Genomic DNA, 27,302 nt, shown 5'->3' with positions numbered 1-27,302 from the left:
GGCTAATTTTTGTGTTTTTAGTAGAGAGAGGGTTTCACTGTCTTGGCCAGGCTGGTCTTGAACACTTGACCTGGTGATATACCCGCCTCGGCCTCCCAAAGTGCTGGGATTACAGGCGTGAGCCACTGCGCCTGGCCCAATAATTTAATATTTTCTGCCGTAATTCATTTGTGACAGGATTTGGTGTGGAGAGGGTGGGTGGCAGTGGAATGGAAAGGACAGTGAGACAGGTGTATTTCATAAAAATTATTCTATATTGGTTGCAATATATGGCATAGCTTTGCACTGGGGCTAGGAAAGCAAATACCATCCATAATTCCTTCATTTAAAGAACCTACTAGTTTATATTCTAATTCAGGAGGCAAGACGTTATACTGGTGGAACAGTTAAAGGGAATATTGGAGCCACTGTGCACTTGAGTATAAATTACTAGGGCACTGGGCTTGGAGTTAAGATGTGAGGTCCAGACCCAAGCCTGACACTATTCGTCCATTTGTGGCCCAAGATCAGTCAGCTTCTCTGGGCCTGACTTTCTTCTTCTGTCTTAAGAGAGGTTTTAAAGAGAGAAATTCTGAGGATCCTTCCAATTCCAACATTGCTACAGTAGGAAAGAGCTTGGGGAGCCAGAGGGGAGAGAGAATTTTGGGCTGGAGCCTAAGAAATGCCTTTCTAGGCGAGCCCCAGTTGCATCTGCCCTGCAAAGGCCCCCGAGGTGGAGGAAATAGTTCCCTCCATGCCTCTGAGCTCACAGGTGAAGGTTTGCCTCCAAACACCCTTGCCTCCTTTTTAGTAACTCCTTAAGAATCAAAGGAGGGCAACAGTTTTGGGGATCCCCCAAATGACCCTGTGGGACCAGCTCTCTATCACACTGCAGGTCTCTGGTGTTGAAATCAACTATGTGCCGGACACTGCATACAGGGAATCTTCCAAATGTTACCTCAGTTACTCCTCATAAGGCTGCAGGGAAGTTGATCAGATTATCCCAATTATACCAATGCAGTGACAAATGTTCAAAGAGGTTGCAACACCTGCCTGGTCACTCAGGGAGGAAGTGCCAAGGCCAGGATTTAAGCACAGCTTTGGTGGACTCCATTCCAACCTCACCATTCCTGTTTGTATCCAGGCATCCCCTACACATGAACTGGCTGTTGCCCGCTAAACCAAACCGAATCCCCGGAAACGATTCATAGTCCTCTGGCAGCTGTCTGCTGTACGCCTCCAGCTTCAGAGCCTCTGCGTTTGGGCCCAACCTGTCTGCTGACTGCCAGCCTTCCACCATACAAACTGTGCGCTCTTCACGGCCAACCAGACTTGCCCCTCGTTCAAGACCAAGCTGGAAACCCATCACTTTTGAAAAGCCTCTCTGAAATTTTATATACATGTATACACACATACACACTCTCTATCTTACTCCACAAAGATTTTTAAAAGATATTTTTTGTAGAGATGTAGTGTCGCTATGTTGCTCAGGCTGGTCTTGAACTTCTGGCCTCAAGTGATCCTCCCATTTCAGCCTCCCAAAGCACTAGGATTACAGGTGTGAGCCACAAAGGATTTGATATGGCTGATAAGGATAAATACAATAGTAAGACTTAATATGTAAATAGTGCATTGCTACATGAGGACTGCTTTTCTTACCTAACTCCATTTGTCTTACAGCATTCTTTCCTCAGCCTATGTGTGTATTAATGTGCTTCAGAGGAGGCTGAGATGGAATTGCTTTTTCCCTCTTTATGTCCCTAAATAGCACCCAGCCCTTGCCACTACATATCGAAGTGCTCAGTAAGTGCTTGCTCTCACCGCAGAAAGAGCTTACCACCGACCCTTCTGTAGCCAGATGTGTGATTTGGGTGTTCTTGTCCCCATCACACTTGCCATATGAGGAAGGGATGATCATGGGCCATTCAGTCTGCTCCCGGCCTGCTGGAATGCACATTCCAGGGATTGACTAGGTATGGTTTGCAGCCATAGGATCAAGCCAAACAAAGAGATCCAGATGATGTCCTGCACCATGTGCATAAGTTGCTACACAGCCAATCACAGACAGAATCTTGTCTTTCCCAGGCCACATACTGCCCAGAGTTGGTGTGACGTCAGAGGCAGGGCCAAGGCACACCATCCCCTTTGCAGTGCTCAGACTGAGACTGCCCCTCTGCTGTTAACTTGTGACTTGCCACAGAGGGCCTTAATGTTACATGCAGACCTCAAGAGAAGCTCAGAAGTTAGACTGACACATCTGCCTCCAAAGTACCCCAGCAGTCCATCACAAACTTACCTTACAGCAAGAATTATGGTCTGTCCATAAACAGATGTGCCAAATACGGTTTCAAACTGTGGAGGAGAACAGATTTAGTAACAAGTAAAAAGCAAATTTTTAAAAACATTTTCTACAAATCAAATGGGGCAGAACAAAATGATGCTCTATCTAGCTTTTAACAGGATCCAGCTAGGTAGAAAATGGACCCCGGAGACATCTTATGACCTGAGCCAGGACCACCCCCACATAGGCTGCTAAGACACCCTGGAAGAAAGTAAGTTGTCTCTATTTTCCTAACTCGAGCGGTTGCAAGCGAGTTCTGGTGGATCACTTTTGGATTACAAATCTCCCAGAAACTCTAAGAATGCTTCATCCCCTCACTGGTTCCCCCAGGAACATCAAGTCGTGACTGAGATCAAGTCTTTAATCTAATCTCTGAAGATCAGGGCATAAGGCCTGAAACTGGAGGGGGCTTTTGTGACACTCACACTCAAAGACAAGTTTGGGGAATGTAGTGCTAAGTGACCATTGCTCAGTAAAGCCACAGGAAGCACTTCAGGGGTTCCCTGGAAGTAGGACTTGTTGATGTTGCTGTCTTCAGTGTACTGAATAGCACGAGCTGGCAAATTTGAATGCAGATCCGAGATGAGAGGGCAAGTCACTGCCAGCTGGCCCACGGGGCAGAGATGACATGGCAAAGGGGCAGAGCAAACTCTGTGACACAGCAGCCATGGATTCTATCCTAGCACTGCCATGTACTGGCTGGCTGTGCAGTCGGAAGCACTAGCTCTCTCTGCACCTTCTGCAAAATCATTTCCGTGATACGTGTTTTCCATGTTACCAGTTCTAATAGTGACACAATTTCAAATTGAGAGACACAGACCATGTCATAGAATAGACTTTAGCTTTAAAAAAAAGTCTCTCCACCTCTACTACTTGTTTTTCTTTTTTCTTTCTTTTTCTTTCTTTCTTTCTTTTTTTTTTTTTTTTGAGAGAGTCTCACCCTATCACCCAGGCTGGAGTGTAGTAGCACAATCTTGGCTCACTGCAACCTCTGCCTCCTGGGTTCTAGAAATTCTCCTGCCTCAGCCTCCCAAGTAGCTAGGGTTACAGGTCCCTGCCACCATGCCTGGCCATATATATATATATATATATATATATATATATATATATATATATATTTTGTATTTTTAGTAGCAATGGGGTTTCACCATATTGGCCAGGCTGGTTTCAAACTCCTGACCTCAAGTAATCTGCCCGCCTCAGCATCCCAAGGTGCTAGGATTATGGGCATGAGCCACCATGCCCAGCCTCCACCTTGACTTCTAAGACATATTTAAGGCTAATATTTTTTCCTTTCAAACTGAACTTTGAGGTATATTGGCTGGACACTTTCTGCGAGTCCTTCCAGGACTAACATCTGTGGCTGCGGAATAGAAAGACCCTTTCATGCTCGCTCACACGTGTGCACTCGATCACAGTCATCTAAATGATAGGAAACTATTGTTCATGCCATCATTTTTGACAATGGGAAAAATAGGTAACAGATATTCGGATGTAATTCTTCTTCTAGGCATTTTTTTAAAGCCAGTCTAGTATGAAAATTTATGCAAATTTGAATATAAAAAAACAGAAACAACATTTTAAATCTTTTTCTCTTTCATTCTGTGGATATAATTTATTTTTTTTATCTGTCCATTTAAAACTGTATTTATAGCTTATATCACAATGGGTATTGTACGGCTGGAGCCAAGCTTCCTTAGGCCCTCTGCCATGCCAGGCCAGGTGCCATGCCTCCAAGTGCAAGACCATGGGGAGGCCCAAGGGGCCCAGGCAATGAAGGGGTGGCACTGGTGGAGCTGTTGTTTACTGACCAGTAAGGGTACATTTCACTGTTGGAACAACTGGTACAATGGTACCAGCATGAACCACCTGAAGACCAGCTCTACACTCAGCAACTCAGTATTAGAACAAAGAATGCTTTACAGAAAGGAAAGTCGGAAAATACTTACGAAGCTAGTAATTTCTCCATAGAAGTCTTGATAGGCCTGAGAATTTTTCTCTTCTGAGTTAAATGCTTCTGAAACTTTCACTAAAATCGTCCCAGGGAATACCTTTCCTGAAAGTTAAGCAGAATCTTCTGTACTATTTAATGCAAAGAGGGTCATTTCCATTTTGTTTTAAAACATAGATTATTTTTTTAGAATTCACAGCCTTATATAATGACACTACAGGAAATCTGGAAATATTTTAAAAGTTACCCATAATCCCACCCAACCTAGCACAACTATTTTCATTTTGGTATATTTCTTTCCATTCACAGTTTACATTGATGTACTTCCAAGTTTACGCCATATTTCTTTTTTTCTTATTAGGTAATGAGTATTTTCCAAATCGTGGCCTAGTCTTCCTCTTTTTGTTAGAGAGAGAGGCAGGATCTTGCTCTGTCACCCAGGCTAGACTGCAGTGGCACAAATGGCTCACTGTAGGCTCCAACTCCTGGGCTCGAGGGATCCTCCTGCCTCAGCCTCCTGATTAGCTGAGACAACAGGTATATGCCACCATGCCCAGGCAATTTTTTAATTTTTGTAGAAATGTGAGTCTCAGTATGTTGACTAGGCTAGTCTCACATTCCTGGCCTCAAGTGATCCTCCTGCCTTCCTTGGGCTCCCAAAGTCCTGGGATTAAGGTGTGAGCTCCTGTGCCTGGTCTCATAACCATCATTTTAAAAGGTTGCATAATATTCTGTGAAGTACACGTCCCCTTGCTTGATGTAATCATTTTTTTGTTATTGGACTTAGTGCTTTTAGTTATTTAAAAGGAAAATAAAAAGGTTGCACCTTCACACACAAACTATTCTTCTGTATTTGGGGTCACTTACTTAGAGTAAATCCCCAGAAGTGAGATTATTAGTGCTAAAAATATAAGCATTTGTGGGGGGGTGGCTTTTGGTTTATCCCTAACCCCTGTGGGCAATGCAGTGCATTCATTTCTTAGATATTTGGCTGTTCTGGAAAATGAAGATATTTCTCATTCATAAAACAGAAAAAAAAAAGAAAAAAACAGAACTCAGGCCTCAGACCTTCATTGCAACCTGGTGATCTAATCAAAACATCATTACACCACAGGTGTATAAATGCACTCCTGAAATCCATTTTTAGAGCTGAAGGGCTCTTATGTCTCTAAGAGGGGTGTCTGGGATTGTGGAGCAAACAGATCCTGCGTGAAGACCAGGCTCCTAGGGTTGCTGGCTGTGTGGTCTTAGACAGTTCACCTTCTTCTGCCTCAATGTCCCCAGGTAACAGCATTTTTCTCTACTTTGTTCACCTTTGTTGCCTCCACATGTTCTTGTTTTTTTTTTTTTTTTTTCTTGAGATGGAGTCTCGCTCTGTCATCCAGACTATAGTGTGGTGGCATGATCTTGGCTCACTGCAATCTCTGCCTTCTGGGTTCAAGCAATTCTCTGCCTCAGCCTCTAGAGTAGCTGGGATTACAGGTGCCTGCCACCACACCTAGCTAATTTTTGTATTTTTAGTAGAGACAGCAATTCACCATCTTGGCCAGGGTGGTCTTAAATTCATGACCTCATGATCCACTCGCCTCGGCCTCCCAAAGTGCTGGGATTACAGGCGTGAGCCACCATGCCCAGCCTGCCTCCACATTTTCTTTCTCTCTCATATTCTGGAATCTCTTTTTGCCATCATTTTGAGTTTTTGATTCCACTTTTGGTATGAGATACAGAGCTCAGCCATGGCTCATCCCTTGTAACTCACCTTTCTCACATGTAGAAGAATTGTAGTAATACCCTTCTAAACACAGGCAAAAATGTGTATCATGCAGCCCAACACATAATGAATTATCTGCACAGGGATCATCTTGGCAAGGATGGCTGGGACCTTAGATGGAGTAGAAAGAGATTAGAAATCCAGAGAAATGACAATATGTAAAACCTGGAAACGTCTTTTTCCATCTTCATGCCTCCCTCCTGGGCCCTGTCCATTTATTGGTTGTGTTATTCCACAGCACACTGTTGGAAAAGTTAAAAACAAATGTTTGCTTGCTTAGGTCTCTATAGAGTTTGTTGCTGAAATTCTAGAGCCAAGTTTAATACTTGTCAGTAGTAAAGATCAGAGATTAGTGAACACAAGGGCTTGCCTAGAGAAAGACAGACTGCAGTCTTTTCACTTCAAGGAGTCAGGAATCTTCACGTCTCAAAGTCCCTCCAGAACTGTGAAGCATGGTCCTCTAACACTAGGTAGCACTCCCCAAAACATCCTAGATAAAGTCTTGTTTTTAGAAAGGTATTAATAATTGTCGTATAGGGAGGAACAGCCAAGAGGCTCCAAAAAGAAACTAGATGTCATATTCTGGTAAGTATTCCTAGGAGACATAGCCACAAAAACAGGAACAGGATAGTAAAGAAGAGAATGTGGATTAACTCAGTGAAAATCCTAAGAGGCTATGAGAAGACACTCCAGCCTTTGGCTTTCTGAGTGGGTGACTTAATAAATGGTGAAAATAACACTGCAATGGGCTCTACACTGCCGGCAGAGATTCCCCGGCCAGGCAGGGTGCAGCATCTTTCTCTCTCCAGAAAACGGATGAGATCTGAGGAGGAGAGTTAGGTCAGTGATTCAATGATGCTCTTGGCTGGCTTCATCTCTGTCAAGTGGAATGATTCTGATCTGTGATTTCAGAACAGCTTATGTGTTTGATAACCTTGAGAGCTGTCTTGAAAGTCTTACAAATCTATATGTAGAAACCACTGATTTCTTTAAAAGCTGTATGTAAGGTACAATGTGTATAACATGCTCTGTCTTGTGAATAAAAGAAGGGGAGGGATATACACAAACAAATACTTATGCTTATATTTGCATAGATAATTTCAGGAAGGAGATTCAAGGAATTGGCCACAGAAATTGCCTCTGAGGAAGGAAACTGGGGCTCTGGGTCCTAGGGTTTAGGATAAGAGGGAGATTCAGTTTTTATTCCATATGCTTTTGCCCTATTTGAGCTGCTTTTTCCCTAATCAAGGGCCCAATTTACTTTTGTTAAAAAATGAAAAATAAAATAGTGCTGGTGAGAATATGGGGTAACAGGAACTCTCATCATTGCTTGGTGGGAATGCGAAATGGCACAGCCACCTTGAGAAGAAAGTTTGGTGGTTTCTTACAAAACTAAACATGCCCTTACAAAAGGATCTGAGAGTCATCCTCCTTGATATTTAACCAAAGGTGTGGGAAATTTATGTCCACACAAAACCTGCACATCCATGTTAATATCAGCTTTTTTTCAATGAGTGCCACAACTTGGAAGTAATCAATATATCTTTCAATAGGTGAATGGATAAACAAACTGGTACATCTAGACAATGAAATATTATTCAGCACTAAATAATGAGCTATCAAGCCATGAAAAGACATAGAGGAAATGCATACTACTATGTAAAAGAAGCCAATCTCGAAAGGCCACATTCTGTATGCTTCCAACTCTATGACGTTCTGGAAAAGGCAAAACTACAGAGACAGTAAAAAGACCTGGGGCTGTCAGGAGTTGGAGGGAAGAATGAAAAGTGCAAAGAATTCTTAGGGTTGCGATCCCGTAAGAAGGGATGCATGTCATATACATGTATTCCTCCAAATTCATAAAATGCACAGCACCAAGAGTGATCTCTAATGTAAACGATGGTCTGTAAGTGGTGATGTCACTGGAGGTGTATCAGTTGTAATACACACATCACTTGGTGGGGGATGTTCACAATGTATGTGTTAGGTCAGGGAGTATATGCGAAACCTCTGTACCTTCATCTAAATCTTGCTGTGAGTCTAAAACTTCTCTAAAAATAAACTCCATTAACATTTTTTTGAGACAAGGTCTTGCTCTGTTGTCCAGCCTGGAATACAATGACATGATCTTGGCTGGCTGCAACCTCTGCCTCCTGGGCTCAAGTGATCCTTCCATTTCAGCCTTCTGAGTAGCTGGGACCACAGGTGCATGCTATCACACCTGGTTAATTTTTGTATTTTTTTGTAGAGATGGGGTTTTGTCATGTTTCCCAGGCTGGTCTTGAACTCCTGTGCTCAAGCAATTCACCCACCTCAGCCTCCCAAAGTGCTGGGATTACAGGCATGAGCCACTGTGACTGGCTTCCAATAACATTTTTTTAAAGAGAGAAAAAATAGACTATCTAGTATAAAAGGAGGCATAGTTCAGTATCTTATAAACAAAAATAGGGGTCACTCCTCTGACAAGGTATGAACCAGTTTTCTAAGTAAAATTAATGGCTTCTTAAAAAAAAGAAAAAGCCTCAGCCACCTTGCAAGGATGACTTGGGAAATCTTAGGGAAGAGACTGAATGTATCTCCCGGAGACACCAGACAAATAACTCTCGGTGCTTTTTCTTCAGCAATGAAGGACAGACTCATTAGCTTGTTTCGTGGCCAGGAATTGATGAAGTCATAGGACATTACAGCCAGAAGAGATCTGGGTGGCTTTTTAGTTCAGTCCTGCCTTATTGCAGATGAGTAAGTTGAAGCCAAGAGAGAAATGCCTTGCCCCATACCCCACAGTTCGTTCATGGTAGGGCCAGAACACAGGGAGATGGCCTGACTCCGAGGGGACACCCAGCGAAGCAGCAATGGCGAAGCAGAAATGGCTTAGAAAACCTCCCTTTCGGGATATCCCCTCTGGATTCCCCTCCCATGGCAGCATGGGAGCTGTCTCTCCCTGTCTCTTTCTCTCTCTGCCTAATAAATCACTCTCTGAAAAAAAAAAGAAAAAAGAAAGAAAGAAAGAATAGAAAAGGAAACCTTTTCCTGATTCCATTGGATCCCAAACCTGTGTCCCATTGGATCCCACCTTCAGAGTGGCTCCTCCAAGCACGAAAGAAGATTGGAGAATGAGGTCTTAGATACAGACTCTGGGCTCTACTTGCTTAATCATCCATTTCTTAAATCTATCAGAGAACACTGAGGAAGCTACCAGAAGTTAAGGGTAGGGAGACATCCACTTGTTCTTTGGCCCTGGGTGAGTCACGGCCCTCACTGGGTCCTAGATTTCCCATCTGAGAATGACAGGATTTACCTAGATTCTACAGGCTCTAAAGTATGATGATTCTTCTAGATCGGGGCTGGCAAACTATGGTTCATGAGTCATATCTGACCAACCTTTTGTTTTCTGTAAATAAAATTTTATTTGAACACAACCAGGTTCATGTTAACTATGGCTACTTTCACGTTAAAATAGTAGTGTAGGAGTTACAACAGAGACCCTAAATGGCCTACAGGGGCATTTGGCCTTTGCTGATAAACTTGATTGATTTCTGTTACAGATTGAGCTTGGGGAAGTGAAGCAAATGGTTCCTGTTTCATTAACTTCTGCTTGAGGTCACTTGTCATCTCTTAGTGTTCCCAAAGCGTCTGTCCTTTGGACAGTGGCCCTGGTTATGCCTAGGGCTGTTTGAACACTGCTATTGTTTTGCTTTCTATTCTATGAGGCTCAAATTCCATGACTTGGCTCGAATTCCACATCGTGATCAGCCACCATCTTACCTTAAGGGTAGAACTGACTTCTTCCTTTGATAGACCAGAGAGTTAGACCAGTGGGGCTGGACAGTCCATGCTTATTTGGACCTGGTCTTCTCAGAGAAGCTGAAACTATTTCTAAAAATCCCCTAGGGAGAAGAAAGCTATAGAGGTACCTTTCACAAAGCCCGAGTTCATTAAAAAAAAAAAAAATACTTCACAGCTAGCAAATAACTTAAGGTAAGATAGGAGAGAAGGAACGGAGAACAGAAGGAAACGGAGGGTAATCTTTTAGGGCCATTGCCATCACTATATCATGAGACAGATTGCAAGCTCACAGTTCATATCCAAGGAAACCTTGGGCCTTTTCAGACCCATTTGCCTACCCCACCAGAACACACCCACTTCCCTTCCACCACAATGGTATACTCCCTCCTTAGGGAGAGAATCACCCTTACCTGCAGTGTTTAGGTTGCTGGTCTCCAGTGAAGTGGTGCTAGTGAAAGGCCCTGATGATTGACTGTCTTTTGTGGAGGGGGACACTTCATTGTTACTTTGTGTTTTAGAAGTGACCATTGTGGTGAATACATCACTTGTAGATGAAACAATTATGCCAGATGTACTTAGTAAATTTGTACTTGTGTTTGACTCACTGCCTGTAGTATTAGGTCTATTTGTATCAGTTATGGGGGAGGTAGATGAAAGAGCTGTTGAGGAAGAAGGTGTAGTTGCGCTAACAATTTCAGTGAAATCAGTTCCATTGGCAACAGTGGTAGATACTTCAGGAAGAGCAGTTGCAGTTTCTATAGCTGATGAAGTAGTAGATAAGTTGTCTTGGCTGGTGGCTGGAGGAACAAAGATACCAAGTTTGAGGAGACAATGCATTGAATAACTAGTGGCTGTTACTTAATACTAATTAGTATCCAACTCTTTTTTTTTTTTTTTTTTTCTGGTAGAGGTGGGGTTTCCCCATGTTGCCTAGACTGGTCATGAACTCCTAGGCTCAAGCATCCACCCTTCTTGCCCTCCCAAAGTGCTGAGATTATAGGTGTGAACTGCCATGCCCAGCCTCAACTCACTGTTTTCTGGAAAAAAATGAATATATATAACTACATTAAAAATTAAAATACATGACTATTTCCAATCACAAAAAAAAACCCAAAATAAATAAAATTAAAAATTAAACAGACAAAACTGGAAAAAATGTATTGAAAAATATGACAAATAAGGAGTTAATGTTTATTTATTTTAGAAATAAGGCCTTGGTCTGCCACCCAGGCTGGAGTGCAATGGTGAGTCGTGTGACCATAGCTCACTGCAGCCTTGAGCTCCTAGACTCAAGAAATCCTCCCACCTCAACCTCCCAAACAGCTAGGACTACAGTTGTAACAGCTCCATGGCTGGCTACTTTTTTTGGTTTGTTTTAGAGACGGGGTCTCACCACGCTGGCCAGGCTAGTCTCTTGACTCCTGGCCTCCAGTGATCCTTCTGCCTCAGCCTCCCAAAGTGCTTGGATTGCAGGCATGACCCACCAGGCCCTCAGAGGAGTCAATATTTATTAAGTTGAGTACCAAGAAGTCATATTATTTATGCCTGTAGTTGTAGAACTGTCCATCTGGATTCAGTATGCCCGACTGTCCTCAGTGAGGACAATTGAGAATGCCACAAGGTGGCGCTGTGACTACCCAGAAGTGGACTCCTTTTGTCTTTTCTGCACTTCAAGGCAACTGCCCCAATTTTTCATTACCCTGTTAGATTGAGAGAGGGAAAGGTTGGGGTTGGCTTAATTTAAAAAAGATTAAATAAAAGTACCTAATTAAGTGCTCATTACACTTCTTCCAAAATCTTATTTTAGTAGCGTTTTCCCATTCACAATTCTAGATACGTTGACTAAGAGTAAGATAAATGATCTTTGCCCTCTGAGCTATGATGGGTATAAAAGTCACATTTTCACAACTTTTAGGAACCCCTGGACACATGCAGTAGTAACCGCTAGTGATCTAGTGATCCATTTTCTTTTCTTTTTTAAGAGCCATGGTCTTGCTCTGTCATGCATGCTGGAGTGCAGTGGTGTTAGCACAGCTCACTGCAGCCTCAAACCCCTGGGCTCAAGTGATCTCACACTGGCCTCTCAAAGTATGGGGATCACAGGTGTCAGCCACCTTGCCTGGCCCAGTAATACGTTTTCTAGAACCTTTCATTGTTTCTAAGAACTCTGACCTTGACAATAGGTTAAAAAAAAAAAACTATTGAAAGAAAGAGTTTTAGTGAGGAAGCAATTTCTAAACCTGAGGGTACTGAGAACTGCTGAATATGCTTCCTGATTCCCCCATGGGTCTGTGAGCCCCCTGAGGGCAAAACCTGGCTCTTCACCTTCTACAGGGCTTGGCTGACATAGCCATTCAGAAGTGTTGAAGAGATCAGCAGTTACTCTTCCTGGGCAAGAAATAAGTCACCAGCGGGCAATATTGATGGCTGCTCTTCCTATTCCTGCTACTCAGAATAGTTCTCAACTATCAGGTGCTGGCCCGGTGCCCAATAGTACCTGTGAAATAGACATAAGTGCTCACATTTCACAGAAGAGCCCACCAATACTCAGAGGGGTTGAGGGATTTGCCCAGAGGCAATGCCATGTCTGTGAGATGCCAATGTCCTAACTACCACTTGGTTAAAGATGTGGGGAAGGTCATCCACTTAATGAAAAAGCCAAGACATCCCCAAGGAGCAAACACAAGAAGAGCAAATAGAGAAAATCGGGGATCACAGTGAAAGCAGTGGAAGTAGAGGCGACCTTCACGATGCCTCTATCACTGGGGTAGCAGTGAGAGTGGCTGGGGGCTGGCCCTCACCCTGGAAAACTCTGGACAGAAGAAAAGGGCTTGGCAGACTGGGTGCAAACATCCCCAACCCCACCAGACCCTCAATTTCATGCTTTGGAAATGTTCATTCTCGGCCGATGCCAAAGAACCAACATGTTTCTGTAGATCTGCAAAAAACAAATTGGGACTTCTTAAGAGGTTTTCTGCAGATCTTTGGAATTCTGACAAGGAGTTTTGGACTTGGTGGCTTATTTTGGTTTTACATTTCTGTTTGCTATGGAGATTACACTTCAGAATGCTCTATTAGTTTTAATAAATGAGACACATTCCAAGCTGACAGCAATTCATTGCTGTGAATAGCTACAATATGTTTTTTTTAAACTGAAATACACTTGTCTGTGCCTATGTGTATACATGTGTTATATCTGATGATTGTACAGATTTCAGGGAAGACAGCTTAGAGCTGATATCCCAGGCTTAAATTATCTAGTAAAAATACCCAAGAGGAATTGTAAAATAACCAATTCTATTCAATCCATAGTTAGCAGAAATGTATGAAGGCATCTATGTAGTAATACTAGCTTTAATCTTTTTATTTCCTTAGGTCCTAAAGCTTCTAAACAACACAAGGATAGCACAGTGTCCATGGAGGTACAAATCACAGGTTTAAATGGCAAAATATATGCCCTGACCTGTTTTGTTTTTTTTGTTTGTTTGTTTGTTTTTTTCTCTGAGGAACACTCCATAACCATCACCCTTGTCCAGGGCACATCTATTAACTGCTTTATTCAAAGCTATTTGAAAGTCACAATCAAACACCTTTCTCCCAGATCTGAATTCTTCATTATTGTGAGATATTGGCTCCCAAAGGCACCCATCAGATTCTGTGGAATAATGCAGCCTTAATCTCTCAGAGAAAGCAAAAATGACCTGGAAAGTTCTGCCTGTTAAAGGCACTTCAAATGTCACCTGCACATTTTTCATTTGTTTCAGTACATGCTTGTTCAGGGGTTCTTGCAGTCGAGGTGCTATACAAGGCATGGGGATAAGGAGGAACGTAAAGGTGTACAAGACACACTTCCTGCCCTTGGTTGCTCAGAATCTGAGAAGAAACTTATTTTTAAAGTAGTGATTCCTTACACACACCTGCAAAATCCTTAACGTTAGATGAAAAAGCAACTTCAAAAAAATTTTTCAGGCTGGGCACGGTGGCTCATGCCTGCAATCCTGGCACTTTGGGAGGCCAAGGTGGGTGGATCACCTGAGGTTAGGAGTTCAAGAACAGCCTGGCCAACATGGTGAAAACCGTCTCTACTAAAAATACAAAAAATTACCTGGGCATGGTGGTGGGTGCCTATAATCCTAGCCACTCGGAAAGCTGAGGCAGGAGGATCACTTGAACCTGGGAGACAGAGGTTGCACTGAGCTAAGATCATGACATTGCACTCCAGCCTGGGTGACAAGAGCAAAACTCCATCTCAAAAAATAAAATAAAATTAAATAAATAAGTATTTTCTTCAAAACCAGACCTTAATAGCCACCAAAAACTGTCAATACTAATATATCTGGAGGTAGACGAGCAGGAAGACAGATTGGATGCCCAATTTTTATTTCATTACACATCTGTATTGTTTGAATTTGTTACAATGGGTCTGCATTACTTATATAACTTTTTTTTAAACAAAGAAGATAAAACCAAAAACAAAGTTGGAAAATCACATCCAGGCTGGGTGCAGTGGCTCACGCCTATAATCCCAGCACTTTGGGAGACAAAGGCAGGTGGATCTCCTGAGGTAGGAGTTCGAGACCAGCCTGGCCAACATGGTGAAACCCTATCTCTGCTAAAAATACAAAAATTAGCCAGGCATAGTGGCAGGCGCCTGTAATCCCAGCTACTTGGAAGGCTGAGGTAGTAGAATCGCTTGAACCCAGGAGGCAGAGGTTGCAGTGAGCTGAGGTCAGGCCATTGCACTCCAGCCTGGGAGATAAGATCAAAACTCCAACTCAAATAAAATAAAATAAAATAAAATAAAATAAAGAGAGAAAAGAAAATCAGATCCAAGTGCAGATATGATTAAAGGAAAATCATGTATTAAGCCCCTACTACGTGCCAGGCAGTATCCCTGGTACATCAGGCGCTTTGTCTCATTTAAACCTCTCAGTCACTCTTCAGTATAGGGATTTCCCCTCTACTGTTGCACAGGGAGACACTGAGGGTCAGAGACACCCCACAGCTAATACGTGGTGGCATGCCATCTGAATCCCTGCTTGCCTCACCATTTGCCCTTCCCCTTGGGTTCTCTGGGTCTAGAAACATCTCCACTCCCCTCAGGTACCTTGAGCCTCAATGATTTCTGATTCCCTTACTTCTCTATTCATCTCCTTGACCCCTCCCAGCCAACTTTCCCCTTTCTACTGCCCTTCTCTTCCATTTTTTAGAAGTCGAGCCTTTTTTAATAGTGGTTCCTGAAAGTCATACGAGCCTCACCAATTCTTCCTTGGTCCTGAAGGCTTGGACCTGGCATCTGCCCCCAGGGTTGGCTGGCGAAATCTGGTGAGCCCTCCACTCTCGTGCAGCTGGCCTTCCACAACCTTCCCTCATTAAGAGCTTGAAACCAGCTCTCAAAAACCTCTAATCCTGCTGCCACTCATTCCAGTTCTCTAAAAGGGCTTAATTTCTCTTCATATATCTGCCTTATCAAATACTTTCTTCCCTGATGCAAGCAGCTTCTAGATTTCAACTCACTGAACCTGAAGGAAATCAAAATATTTTACCCCCAAATATAGCTCCTTGACCTAATGAGTATTTTTAAATCAAAAACTCTTAGAGGTCAACAAGCACTGCAAGGACTGGCCCACCAAGGAGGAATAATTGCTCCTGTTCCCCTCCCTAGTACGTCACTATTCACTGACAGAAAGGAGACCAGGAAGGCAGCCACCCCCGAGCAGACCCTTCATCGGGATCCGGACTGTCTCCAAGGATCTTTAAATTCCAGGGCATTACGTACAAGTTTACTTTTGCTCCCAAATCTAATTATTCTCCCTAATAATCGCTTATTGCCCCTCAATGGAATTCCTCTTCTCCCCTCTCCCATAACTTGTTTTACCAAGATCAAAGCCCCCTTTCTTTCTGTGACCTCAGGATGGTGTATGAGCTTCTATACATCATCAGGAAGTTGGGTGTTCATGCTGAAGGCTTCTGGGTACACACATTAAGTATATCTCTATGCCCTTTTTCCTATTGATCAATCATGCCAGTGATTTTTCAGCCAAATTTTAGGAGGCCAATTGGCTCCCACAACCCTTACCTCTTAATATACTGATGGCCTCACCCACATGTGGCTCATAACTCAGAACAGGGAGTACAGGTCTGATGCCTAATCAAAATGACAATTACTCCCTATGGTTTAGCATTCTCAAATTCAAGTCCATTTGTGAAAGGAGGCGTTTTCCTGTGGTCGGCTCTCCGAGTATTGTGAGAGAGGATCCAGAACGCTAGTAGGGAACTGGGTCCTTGGAACCTACTTAGTCCTTCTTATCTGGCCTCAGGAACTCTCAAAGACAGACCTCTGGTTTGCTGAGCCCCCAAATCTCACTCCATAGACCACTCTCCCCCACTTCCCCACAACATGAAGTTTCGCTCTTTTGACCAGGCTGGAGTGCAGTGGCACCATCTCAGCTCACTGCAACCTCCACCCACTGGGTTCAAGTGATTCTTCCTGCCTCAGTCTCCTGAGTAGCTAGGACTACAGGCACCCACGACCAGGTCCGGCTAAGTTTTTACATTTTCAGTAGAGACAGGGTTTCACCATGTTGGACAGGGTGGTTTCAAACCTCTGACCTCAAGAGATCTGCCCTCCTCGTCCTGCCAAAGGGCTGGGATTAAAGGAACGAGCCGTCGCACCCGGCCCATAGACCACCTGTGCTACTGTTCCGTCTTCATCCCAGGCTAAAAGGCTTGTGTCTTTGAGCAGAGCTAGAGGGGAAACTTCACTTACAAAATAGGCCGTGGTGCTGGCCTGCTGATTTTATCTCAAAGATAACATACATGATTGGAAGAATTAAAATGTAAACATATTCCTTACCTGAGTTTACAAAAAGGAGGGTGAGAAGAGTAAGATGAGTGACAGCCTGCATTTTAGCTGTTCTTGCTTGGTAATCCAAAGAGGAAATGATTTCCTTCCCCAGCTACCCTTAGTTTTAACTGTCTTTCAGGTACAAAGTCCAGTCATTAATTGACGTCAAACCAGAGACAGGCAATTATAGTTAGCATTTGGCCATATACCATAGGGCTCTTCTGAGCTTTTGAGATAGAAGAGGTGCAACTGGCCTTATGAATTATTTTTCTGGCTCAAAGCTTAAAATACCTCAGGACATTCCAAATATCCTTGTGAGGTCGGTGGCGCACAAGTTTGGTTCATCTCTTGATACCTCAAATGTCTCCAAGCTACCATCTTTTAGGAGGCCACCTTTCCTTTAAACATTCAATAACAGGCTGTGCTCTGCTCACCTGCATTTGAGTGCAGGAAACCCACTTTCCTCCAGCTATAGTTCTGAGAATCCCTGAAGAGGACTTACATGTCTCCCCAAATTATTAGTTGCTTAGCTTTTGTCACGGTATGCTGGGGACCACCATCCCGGGACTCCGATGGTCGCTTCTCAAACTCTGTAATCGCCTCTCCAAGCTTCTGTGACTCTACCTGGGAACAGCCCCTCAGTAAAGTTCCCATGTGAGAACATCACACCATGGCATTTAACCTAACTCTACTGAAGTCTGGCGGGTGACTGGTGTGTTGGGGAGTGGGCAATAAAGTGCAGAAAAGAGAAAACAGAACAGCCGATTTGATCCCTCTGTTCCTGGCCACTCACTGGGCAGGTCCCCACCTCTCAGTTCCCTTTCTCACCCTCTAGTTCTTTAGCACCTCATCTCTCACATGGGTCAGGAGGCAGCTTTATTACTTGGATTTAGGTTCTTTTCATCCAGTTCTCCCTCCTTAATGTCAAGGGCCCCAACTCTCCTGTGTTCAGCCCCAGCCAGAGGAATACAAACAATGATACCTTGTGAGTTGTGGCCAGAGTTTTGAGTTTAATTTTTCTTTCTTTTTGTTTTGTTTTGTTTTGAGGCAGTTTCACTCTGTCGCCCAGGCTAGGGTGGAGTGGTGTGATCTCGGCTCACTGCAACCTCTGCCTCCTGGGCTCAAGTGATCCTCCTGTCTCAGCCACCCATGTGACTGGGATTACAGGGGTGTACCACCACGCCTGGCTGATTTTTGTATTTTTAGAATAGAAGGGGTTTTGTCATGTTGCTCAGGCTAGTCTTGAACTCCTAGGCTCAAGCAATCCACCCACTTCAGCTTCCCAAAGTGCTGTGATTATAAGCATGTGCCATCAAGCCGGGCTTTTGGGTTTAAATTTTAACTCTGATCTTGATGAAAACAAAATGTCTTTGTATGATCACCAACAGATAAGTTCCTTATTGTCCTAGAGTCTCCATTCAAGAATAAGATGCGAGTTTGTTCTTGCATGGCTGAGAGGTCCATTGAAACACTTTTTCCAAAGCAAAGACACTTCTAAGGCCCATCATGTTGTGCTATTATTCTCAGCTTGAATAACTCCTGACACCAGGATTTAAACAAAGGCTTGTTTTTCTTTTCTTTGAAAACTAGCTTTATTAGCTATAATTTATATCAATAAACTGTTTCTATTTACAGTGCACAGTTAAACAAGTTTTGATTGATGTATATGCATGTGTAGCTACCATTACAACCAAGATATAGGACATTCTCAACACATTTAAGACTTTCCTCTTGTTCCCTTGTAGCAGTGCATCCCCTACCGTCTACCCCAAACCCAGGCAACCACTGATCTGCTTTCTGTCTCTACAGATTAGTCTATATTTTCTAGCATTTTATATACATGGAATCATACAGATGTCGTATTTTGTTTTTGGGGGGCCAGTTTCTTTTACTTAACATAATCATACTGAGAGTCATCCATGTTGTGTGTATTCATAATTTGTTTCTTCTTATATCTGAACACTATTCTACTGTATCGATGTACCACGGCTCATTTATCAATTCATCTGTCGATGGACATTTGGGTTGTTTCTAGTTTTGACTATTACAAATAAAAATATTATAAATAAGGCTGAGCATGGTGGCTCACACCTGTAATCCCAGCACTTTCAGAGGCTGAAGCAGGCAGATCACCTGAGGTCAGGAGTTGGAGATCAGCCTGGTCTACATGGCAAAAACCCATCTCTAATAAAAATACAAAAATTAGCCAGATGTGGTGGCAGGCACCTGTAATCCCAGCTACTTGGAAAGGTGAAGCCGGAGAATCCTTTGAACCCTGGAAGTGGAGTTTACAGTGAACCAAGATTATACCACTGCACTTCAGCCTGGGCAACAGATCAGAATTCTGTCTCAAAAAAAAAAAAAAGTTATAAATATTAATGTGAAGTCTTTGTATGAACATAAACTTTCATTTCTTTAGGGTAAATATTTAGAATGGAATGGCTGCATCATATAGTAGGTATAGTAGGTATATAACTTTTTAATAAATAGTCAAATAGTTTTCCTAAATTGCTATGCCATTTTTATGTCAGCAATATATGATAATCCCAGTTGTTCCCTATCCTTGTCAACACTTAGTATTGTTAGTCTTTATATTAGCTACCCTAAAGGGTATGTAGTAGCATCTCACTTTGGTTTTAACTTGCATCTCTTGATGACAAATGATGCTGAACATTTTTTATGTGCATATTAACCACTCATATCTCTTCTTTTTTTTTTTTTTTTTTTTTTGAGACGGAGTTTCGCTCTTGTTACCCAGGCTGGAGTGCAATGGTGCGATCTCGGCTCACCGCAACCTCCACCTCCTGGGTTCAGGCAATTCTCCTGCCTCAGCCTCCTGAGTAGCTGGGATTATAGGCACGCGTCACCATGCCCAGTTAATTTTTTGTATTTTTAGTAGAGACGGGGTTTCACCATGTTGACCAGGTTGGTCTCGATCTCTCGACCTTGTGATCCACCCGCCTCGGCCTCCCAAAGTGCTGGGATTACAGGCTTGAGCCACCACGCCTGGCCCCATATCTCTTCTTTTATAAAGTACGTTTTCAAAAAATTTGCACATTGTAAAGTTTAATTGGTTTTCTTCTTGGATTTTAATGGTAAAAGTTCTTTATATATATATTGCAAATCTTTTCTCCTTTTCTGCCATTTTTATATGGCATTTTTAACCTACTATATTCACTTTTTTCTAGAAAAAATTGAAAAAGTGGCCTGGGGTCATATAAGTAGCTGCAAGATTTCAAATGTAGGGTCTCAAATCCTGTCTCCTGAACCGGGAGGAGCCTCTTTCACCCCATCATGCCTTAGGTTCAAGATATCAAGGGAATGGTGCCCACAGTGCTCTATCACCAATGTCTACTAATGCCACCATATTACGACAGTGTCAATATTTCCATGGCTCTCTATATGACTTCTGTGCTGAGCATAGAATGAGAAGTATAACAGGCATGGAGGACTGCCACACATCTGGCTCCCTGACTCTTCCCTGGCCTTATCGTCTGGAGAACTATGGGCAGCAAGAAAGTCAGGCAGTCCTCAAAGTGTAAATCAGGAATCACTGTTACGCCCCCTCCTAACTCAATCCACACTGGACTTCAGCACGGCACGATGACAGAGACAATGTGCACAGAGCTTTCATGAGGGGAACTGCTTTGTCCTTAGGGCTGATATTTCCTCACATGTGGAGGGAGCTTAATTCCTGCCACACTCCTGGTCTCTTGGCACGTCTTTATTCATTTTGCACTAGATGAAATGTAGTGAGTTATTTCAGAATAAACTGGGAACGCTCACCTCAAATCCTGCATTTTCCCACTGGGGAGAGAACCTGGATTCAGGATTGTTGTATCCAAGACGGTAAGGATCCAGTAAGAGGAAGCCCTAAGCCACATTCTCAAAAGTAAGCTTCTGTAAAAGTAATATTTTATCTCCATCTGTTGTATTCTTTGTTTTACTTGTCACACAACTCAAAACCTGGATAGGAAAAAGGAGCTATATTTATTAGTATAAAATGGCTATATTCTAAATATTTATCTATAAATTAAGAACACAGACTCCATTTTCCCATAGAAACAAACACCAAGTCAGCTAAAAAAAAAAAAAAGAAAAAAAAGAAAAGAAAAAAACCAGCTGTTTCCCCATAATTACCTGGTCACAAAAGAACTATTGTTCAGGGTGAGCTTTTCAATGATTTTATTGGCTATGAAGACGAATGGGACATGCCCATTAATCTAAAGCAATATCCAGCTATTTAGGGATAAAGTAAACTCAAGAGAGCTACATCAGAGCCATTTAGAATTAGAATTTGATCCATCAAGAGCCCCTCCAGCCAGGTTAGGTGGCTCACACCTGTCATCCCAGCATTTTGGGAGGCCGAGCAGGGGAGGGTTGCTCGAGCCCAGGAGTTTGAGACCAGCCTAAGCAATATAGTGAGAATTTGTCTCTACAAAACAATTTAAAAATAATTATCTGAGGATGGTGATGCATGCCAATAGTACCAGCTACTTGAGAGGCTGAAGCAGGAGGATCCCTTGAGCCCTGGATGCAGAGGTTGTAGTAATCCGAGATTACACTGCTGCACCACAGCATGGGCGACAGAGAGACCCTGTCTCAAAAAAAAAAAAAAAAAAAAAGAGCTCTTCTTTAGCTACTTTGATTCTGCAGCACCGTAGTACCATGATAAAGCTCTAGAAGGTCATTAAAATATAAAATTTCTATCAAGTTTAGTTAGACCCAAATATTTTTTTCTGTCTATAGAACCAAATGTAACCATCTATTTTTTTTTTTTTTTTTTTGAGACGGAATTTCGCTCTTGTTACCCAGGCTGGAGTGCAATGGCGCAATCTCGGCTCACCGCAACCTCCGCCTCCTGGGTTCAGACAATTCTCCTACCTCAGCCTCCTGAGTAGCTGGGATTACAGGCATGCGCCACCATGCCCAGCTAATTTTTTGTATTTTTAGTAGAGACAGGGTTTCACCATGTTGACCACGATGGTCTCGATTTCTTGACCTCATGATCTACCCGCCTTGGCCTCCCAAAGTGCTGGGATTACAGACGTGAGCCACCGCGCCCGGCCTAGAACCAAATGTAAATACATGTTAAGCTCCTATCTCTTCAATAATTCCAGTCCCTCAATAGAGGTGTGAGTATAGCCTTCCCAGAGTCACTACCATTCATCAATATCACATTTAGATAATACATGAAGCTGATCAGCATTTTCTTCTCTAATTCAGAAGACCACTCCCAGAGAAATGGCTTGTGGGAAGCAATACTCGCAACGTAAATGTCTAATTGATGACACACTGACAGAACCATTTCCAACCTTGGCATTCATGCCTACTGAAATTAACTTTTTAGTGAATGGTTACTTTACATGAGTCATGTTCAGAAGGTGACTGTTCAATTGATCCCAGTTACCTGAGGCATCTCTACGCATCAAGCAGGTATTGAAGATGAAGCAGTGAACAAGACAATGGCGGTCTCTGCTCTCCTGGAGCTTCTGTGAGCTGATGGGTAGTGGGACAAAAAAAAGTAATTAAAATGATTTTAGAGTGATCAATGCTCTGAAGAACATAAAACACAACAATGGGATAGGGACTTGTGGCGTATGAGGTACCACTTTAAATAGGATGGTCAGCAAAATCTTCTTCAGCAGAGCTGATATCTGAACTGAGAGCTACCATTTAAGAGAAGCTTGCCATATAAACATCGGAAAAAGAACATTCCAGGTAGAAGAGCAGTAACTGCAAAGGATCTGAGGCCAGAACAAGTCTGGTGTATTTGAAGAGCCCCATGATTTAGGAGGAGACTGGGTGGAGATGTTGTCAGAGAGGCAGGCTGGGGCCTGATCCTGCAGGATCTTAGAGGCTGTGGAAATTCTAAGCACAATGGCAGAAGCCATGAGAACATTTAAGCAGGGGAATGACAGGCCAGGTCTTCCTTGGGCGCCTTATCTAAAGGAGCTGCTCTACTCGTCTGATCATCCTACCTCAGTTCATTTTCTCCATAGCCCTCATCATGATGTGTAATTACTTGTCTCTTTGCTGGTTTAGCTGCCTGTTGCTTAACTTCCACGAGAGTTCCCCTTCCCTGTTCACCCTTCTGTCTCCAGCATTCAGAACAGCTGGCACATGGCAGGTACTCAGTAAAGATTTATGGATGAAAGGAATGAATGGATGAAGGCCGTCCAGTTGGTTCTAGGTGCAGGGAGCAGGGAATGCAAAGTAAATAAGACATAGGGGTCTTTAGACTCACAGTGCGTTTGGACAATTTATCTTCCAAAAGGTGGTGGTCATGATCAAATTATTCACAAAAGAGAAAATATTATTAATAAATAAATGTGTGGGGGAAAACATTTAACTTTTTACTCATTTTTAAGATGTTACAACTAAAATAAAAGTGAGATAATATTTTACTCTTTTTTTTTTTTGAGATGGAGTCTCACTCTACCATCTAGGCTAATGTAAGTGGCATGATCTCGGCTCACTGCAACCTCCACCTACTGGGTTCAAGTGATTCTCCTGCCTCAGCCTCTTGAGTAGCTGGGATTACAGGTGCGTACCACCACACCCGGCTAATTTTTGTATTTTTAGTAGAGACGGGGTTTCACCAAATTGGCCAGGCTGGTCTTGAACTCCTGACCTCTAGTGATCCACCCGCCTTGGCCTCCCAAAGTGCTGGGATTACAGGCATGAGCCACCGTGCCTGGGGTAATATTTTACATCTTTTAAAAAATATGTACATTGATATATCCAACTCTGGTGGAGGTGCAAATAATTAATATGCTTTACAATTGCTACATTGTAATATGCTACAATTTGGCAACAGGTATTAAGAACAATTTAAAAATGTTCTTGGTTGGGCATGATTTTGAGAGGCCTGCATGGGAGGATCACTTGAGACCATGAATTTGAAACTAGCCTGGGCAACATAGTGAGACCCCATTTCTACAAAAAATTAAAAAATTAGTTAAGTGTGGTGTTGCATGCCTGTGGTCCCAGCCATTCAGAAGGCTGAGGTGGGAGGATTCTTGAGCCCAGGAGGCTGAGGCTGCAGTGAGCGGTGATTGTGCCACTGCACTCCAGCCTGGGTAACAGAGCCAGACCCTGGCTTAAGTAAAGCAAAACAAAAATGTTTTTACCCTGTGACTGAGAAATTTACTTCTGCAATTTTATCTTAAATAATTTCTTCAAAAAAAATTTTTTTTTAAGTTTTGTAGAGACGGAACTCTTGAACTCTGGCCTCAAGCAATCTTCCCTCCTTGGCTTCCTGAAGTGTTGGGATAACAGGCGTGAGTCACAGTGCCCGGTCAAGGAATAATTTCAAATAAAGGGAAAATTATATATACAAATATGTTTGCCGCAGTATTACATATATACAGTATCAAAAATTGAAAACAACCTTATCCAACAACAGAGGTTTAAATGTGGTGACCACCCTTGGTGAGAGGTTTGACTGTATGACACACAGTACGATGCAGAAGATCGCAGCAGTGAGGGAAAGTGCTGATTCTACGATGATAGAAGTTGGAGAGGCAGGATTCTCGTTCCAGCTCTAATTATGTGAAAACCATGCCTCCATAAAGATAAGTCTTGGAAGGAAACACGAACACATGAACCTGACTTGCTCTGTTGCATGGCAGGATGGTGGTCGAGCACTCTCATGGCAACTTCCTGTTCTCACACACCATGTAACAAGCTCAGAGAAAGGGTTGAGTACTAATGTACAGATTTTCCTTTTCTTTGAGAGCTAGGGTCTCGCTCTGTGGCTTAGGATGGAATGCAGTGGCGCAATCTCTGCTCACTGCAACCTCCGCCTCATCCTTCCACCTCAGCCTCTCAAGTAGCTGGGACTACAGGCATTGCACCATCAGGCCTGGCTAAATCTTAGTAGAGATGGGGGTCTCACTATGTTGCCCAGGCTTGTCTTGAACTCCTTAGCTCAAGGGGACTGCCCACCTTGGCCTCCCAAAATGTTGGGATTATAATCGGGAGCCACCGCACCCAGCCAGATTTTCAACCACTGGAAATGTGTTCCAAAACACCTTGACCATCAAAAGGAGCAGCTGGTACCTTTTTGAGTCTTGGTTTGTATAATTTTACAATTGCTTATCTACTCACTTCACTGAGTTTAGTTAGCTCTAAAAAAATACTTCACATCACGAGAGATTTTGTGGGCTTATTTTATTAATTAATTAATTAATTAATTAATTTTTATTTATTTTTCCAAAAGCACTGTTTTTATTTATATAGAGTCCTAACCACTTCGGCGGTAGGAGGAATGGGAGAGGCTTGTTTTTCAATCCAGGGACCTCCGTAATGTTGGTTTGTTATTACCAAACACACAGGTAAGTGACATCATGGATCTGGCAAATTAAAGACAATGTTTAGTCTCTCTCTGCTAGACCAACAAGGTGAGCATCAATCTCTGCTTCTGTAAGAATCCTGAATTTAGCATTTTCAACTGTCACTACTCCAACTTCTATTTCTGAAAGTTTGAAATCAATTGATAAAACAGTAGACAATCATGTAATTGCAGTTTCCACTGTCTGTTCAAATGTCCAATCAAATTTCTTCTTCACTTTTTTTTTCAAGGAAGCTGGTTAACTCAGTCTGTTTAACTCCTGCTGCAGTGGCTTTAAACCCACAGTAGTAACCTGCAGGATCACACTTACATACCTGAGGGCCTTGCTCTTCATCTACACCAATTAAAATCATATAACAACCAAGAGGCCTCATTTCAGCATTCTGTAGACCTGAGAAATATCAGCAATTCTTTTTTTTTTTTTTTTTTTTTTTTTTTTTGAGACGGAGTTTCGCTCTTGTTACCCAGGCTGGAGTGCAATGGTGCGATCTCGGCTCACCGCAACCTCCACCTCCTGGGTTCAGGCAATTCTCCTGCCTCAGCCTCCTGAGTAGCTGGGACTACAGGCGTGCGCCACCATGCCCAGCTAATTTTTTGTATCTTTAGTAGAGACGGGGTTTCACCATGTTGACCAGGATGGTCTCGATCTCTTGACCTCGTGATCCACCCGCCTCGGCCTCCCAAAGTGCTGGGATTACAGGCGTGAGCCACCGCGCCCGGCCAGCAATTCTTTTACACAGCGTGTCCACAGGAATCTCATAGCCATACTTGTATTTCCAGTTAGCTGTCTCATAGCGTGCCCTCTGCACCTGGGATCTGCTGTCAGCCGTCATTCTGGTCATCACACAACCAATGTTTTCAGCTATCTTGAATAAGTGAGTCACTTTGCTGGAATCCAGTAATTTGTCAGCTACTTTCTTCTGTGTGACAATTACTGCACAGTCTTTCCCTCTGACAGCCCCTGATGTAAGGCCACCCTGGTTAATAGCCTTAAAAGCATATTCTACTCGGTAGAGCCGACCCTCGGGTGAAAAAATGGTAACGTGGCGGTCAAAACTGGCGCTGGAACCACGGGACATGTTGGTAGAGCCGCTGCTTCAAACACAATCTCTGGGCCCCGCCGCTCCCGCAACAGGCGTTCAAGTCCCTCCCGGAAGTTGCAGCCTATTTTATTTTATTATCTTCTGGAATGAAACTCTTGGAGAAGTTTTATAAAGGGACTTTCCCCAGAAAGAAGTTTGATTTCTCACCTACTTCCTCCTCTACTCACCCATGGGAGGTTTGACTGAGGTCAGAAAGCTCTTGTGGTGGTCACAAATTGTAATTCAGATCTCTTCAGAGACAAAGCGAGTGCTGCCTGGGCTTGCTCTTCTTTAAGGGGAAAACTGAAAGCAATAGGTGGGAGTAGGTTTGCCCTTCTTCGGGGTTTGCATCTCTCAACCTTATCCACTCCAGTTATTCCTAAAATGAGAGATGATACAACTAGGTCGTCGGTCCTCAAAACTGTGTCCCCTGGACCAGCAGCACCCGCATGACCTGGGGGAAACGTTTTAGAAATGCATATTCTCAGGCCCCACGCGGGCCTACTGAATCAGCAATCTGTGTTTTAATCAGCCTCTGGGTGACTCTACTGGTGCTCAGCTCTGAGGACCACTACCTTTGTGGCACACAAGGTGATTTTAAGTGTCCACGGACACAGTGTTAGATAACAGTGATTCACTTGAGGGGAAAGTAATACCTTTTCAAATTTCAGTCATTCTGATTATACAATGAGAAGATCTCATGTACTACTAAGATATCTTTAACTCTTCTCTAATAATTACATATTTCTCTTTGTAAGGAAGAGAGATCAGGCCTCAGACACAGAGCCTCTGGCAACTAAACTCCTGGGAATCTAATAACGCTTTATTTTTGTTAGTGTTTCTTATGGCTATTTTCTATCTATGGCAAAGGAAACTAGTTTTTTTTTTTTTTTTTTCCTAAATTTGGGGTGGTGATGTAAAGTTAATTTAATTTAATTTATTTATCTATTTTCTGGAGATAGGATCTTGCTCTATCACCCAAGCTGCAGAACAGTGGCACAGTCACAGCTCACTGCAGCCAGCTGGGCTCAAGTGAGCCTCCGACCTCAGCCTGTTGAGTAGCTGGAACTACAGGCATGTACCATCATGCTTGGCTAAATCAAAAACAACTCTTTTTTTTTTGTAGAGATGGCGTCTCAGCGTCTTGCCCAGGCTTGTCTCAAACTCCTGGGCTCAAATGATCCTCCGA

General features: G+C 43.0%; 1 protein-coding gene and 1 pseudogene across 2 annotated transcripts in view; both read right to left on the bottom strand.

Moving 5' to 3' along the window:
- The window catches only part of MUC13 (mucin 13, cell surface associated), a 41,032-nt gene extending 24,248 nt beyond the window's left edge, over nucleotides 1-16,784 (bottom strand). For both annotated transcript variants that reach the window (XM_074404211.1, XM_074404210.1), the window contains exons 1-5: nucleotides 16,685-16,784; nucleotides 10,239-10,625; nucleotides 6,031-6,153; nucleotides 4,270-4,376; nucleotides 2,276-2,331 (exon numbers count right to left, since the gene is read on the bottom strand). In XM_074404211.1, the coding sequence (XP_074260312.1) occupies nucleotides 2,276-2,331; nucleotides 4,270-4,376; nucleotides 6,031-6,153; nucleotides 10,239-10,625; nucleotides 16,685-16,736 (725 nt within the window). In that variant the 5' untranslated portion in view covers nucleotides 16,737-16,784. The remainder of the gene's footprint in view (nucleotides 1-2,275; nucleotides 2,332-4,269; nucleotides 4,377-6,030; nucleotides 6,154-10,238; nucleotides 10,626-16,684) is intronic.
- Nucleotides 16,785-24,877: 8,093 nt separating this feature from the next.
- LOC101052110 (proteasome subunit alpha type-6-like) lies at nucleotides 24,878-26,858 on the bottom strand (annotated as a pseudogene).
- Nucleotides 26,859-27,302: the final 444 nt, after the last annotated feature.

Source organism: Saimiri boliviensis, chromosome 8, assembly GCF_048565385.1.
Source record: "Saimiri boliviensis isolate mSaiBol1 chromosome 8, mSaiBol1.pri, whole genome shotgun sequence".
Classification (NCBI taxonomy): Eukaryota; Metazoa; Chordata; class Mammalia; order Primates; family Cebidae; genus Saimiri; species Saimiri boliviensis.
Note: the sequence above shows the minus strand (reverse complement) of the source record. Positions and strands in the feature narration are given on the sequence as shown.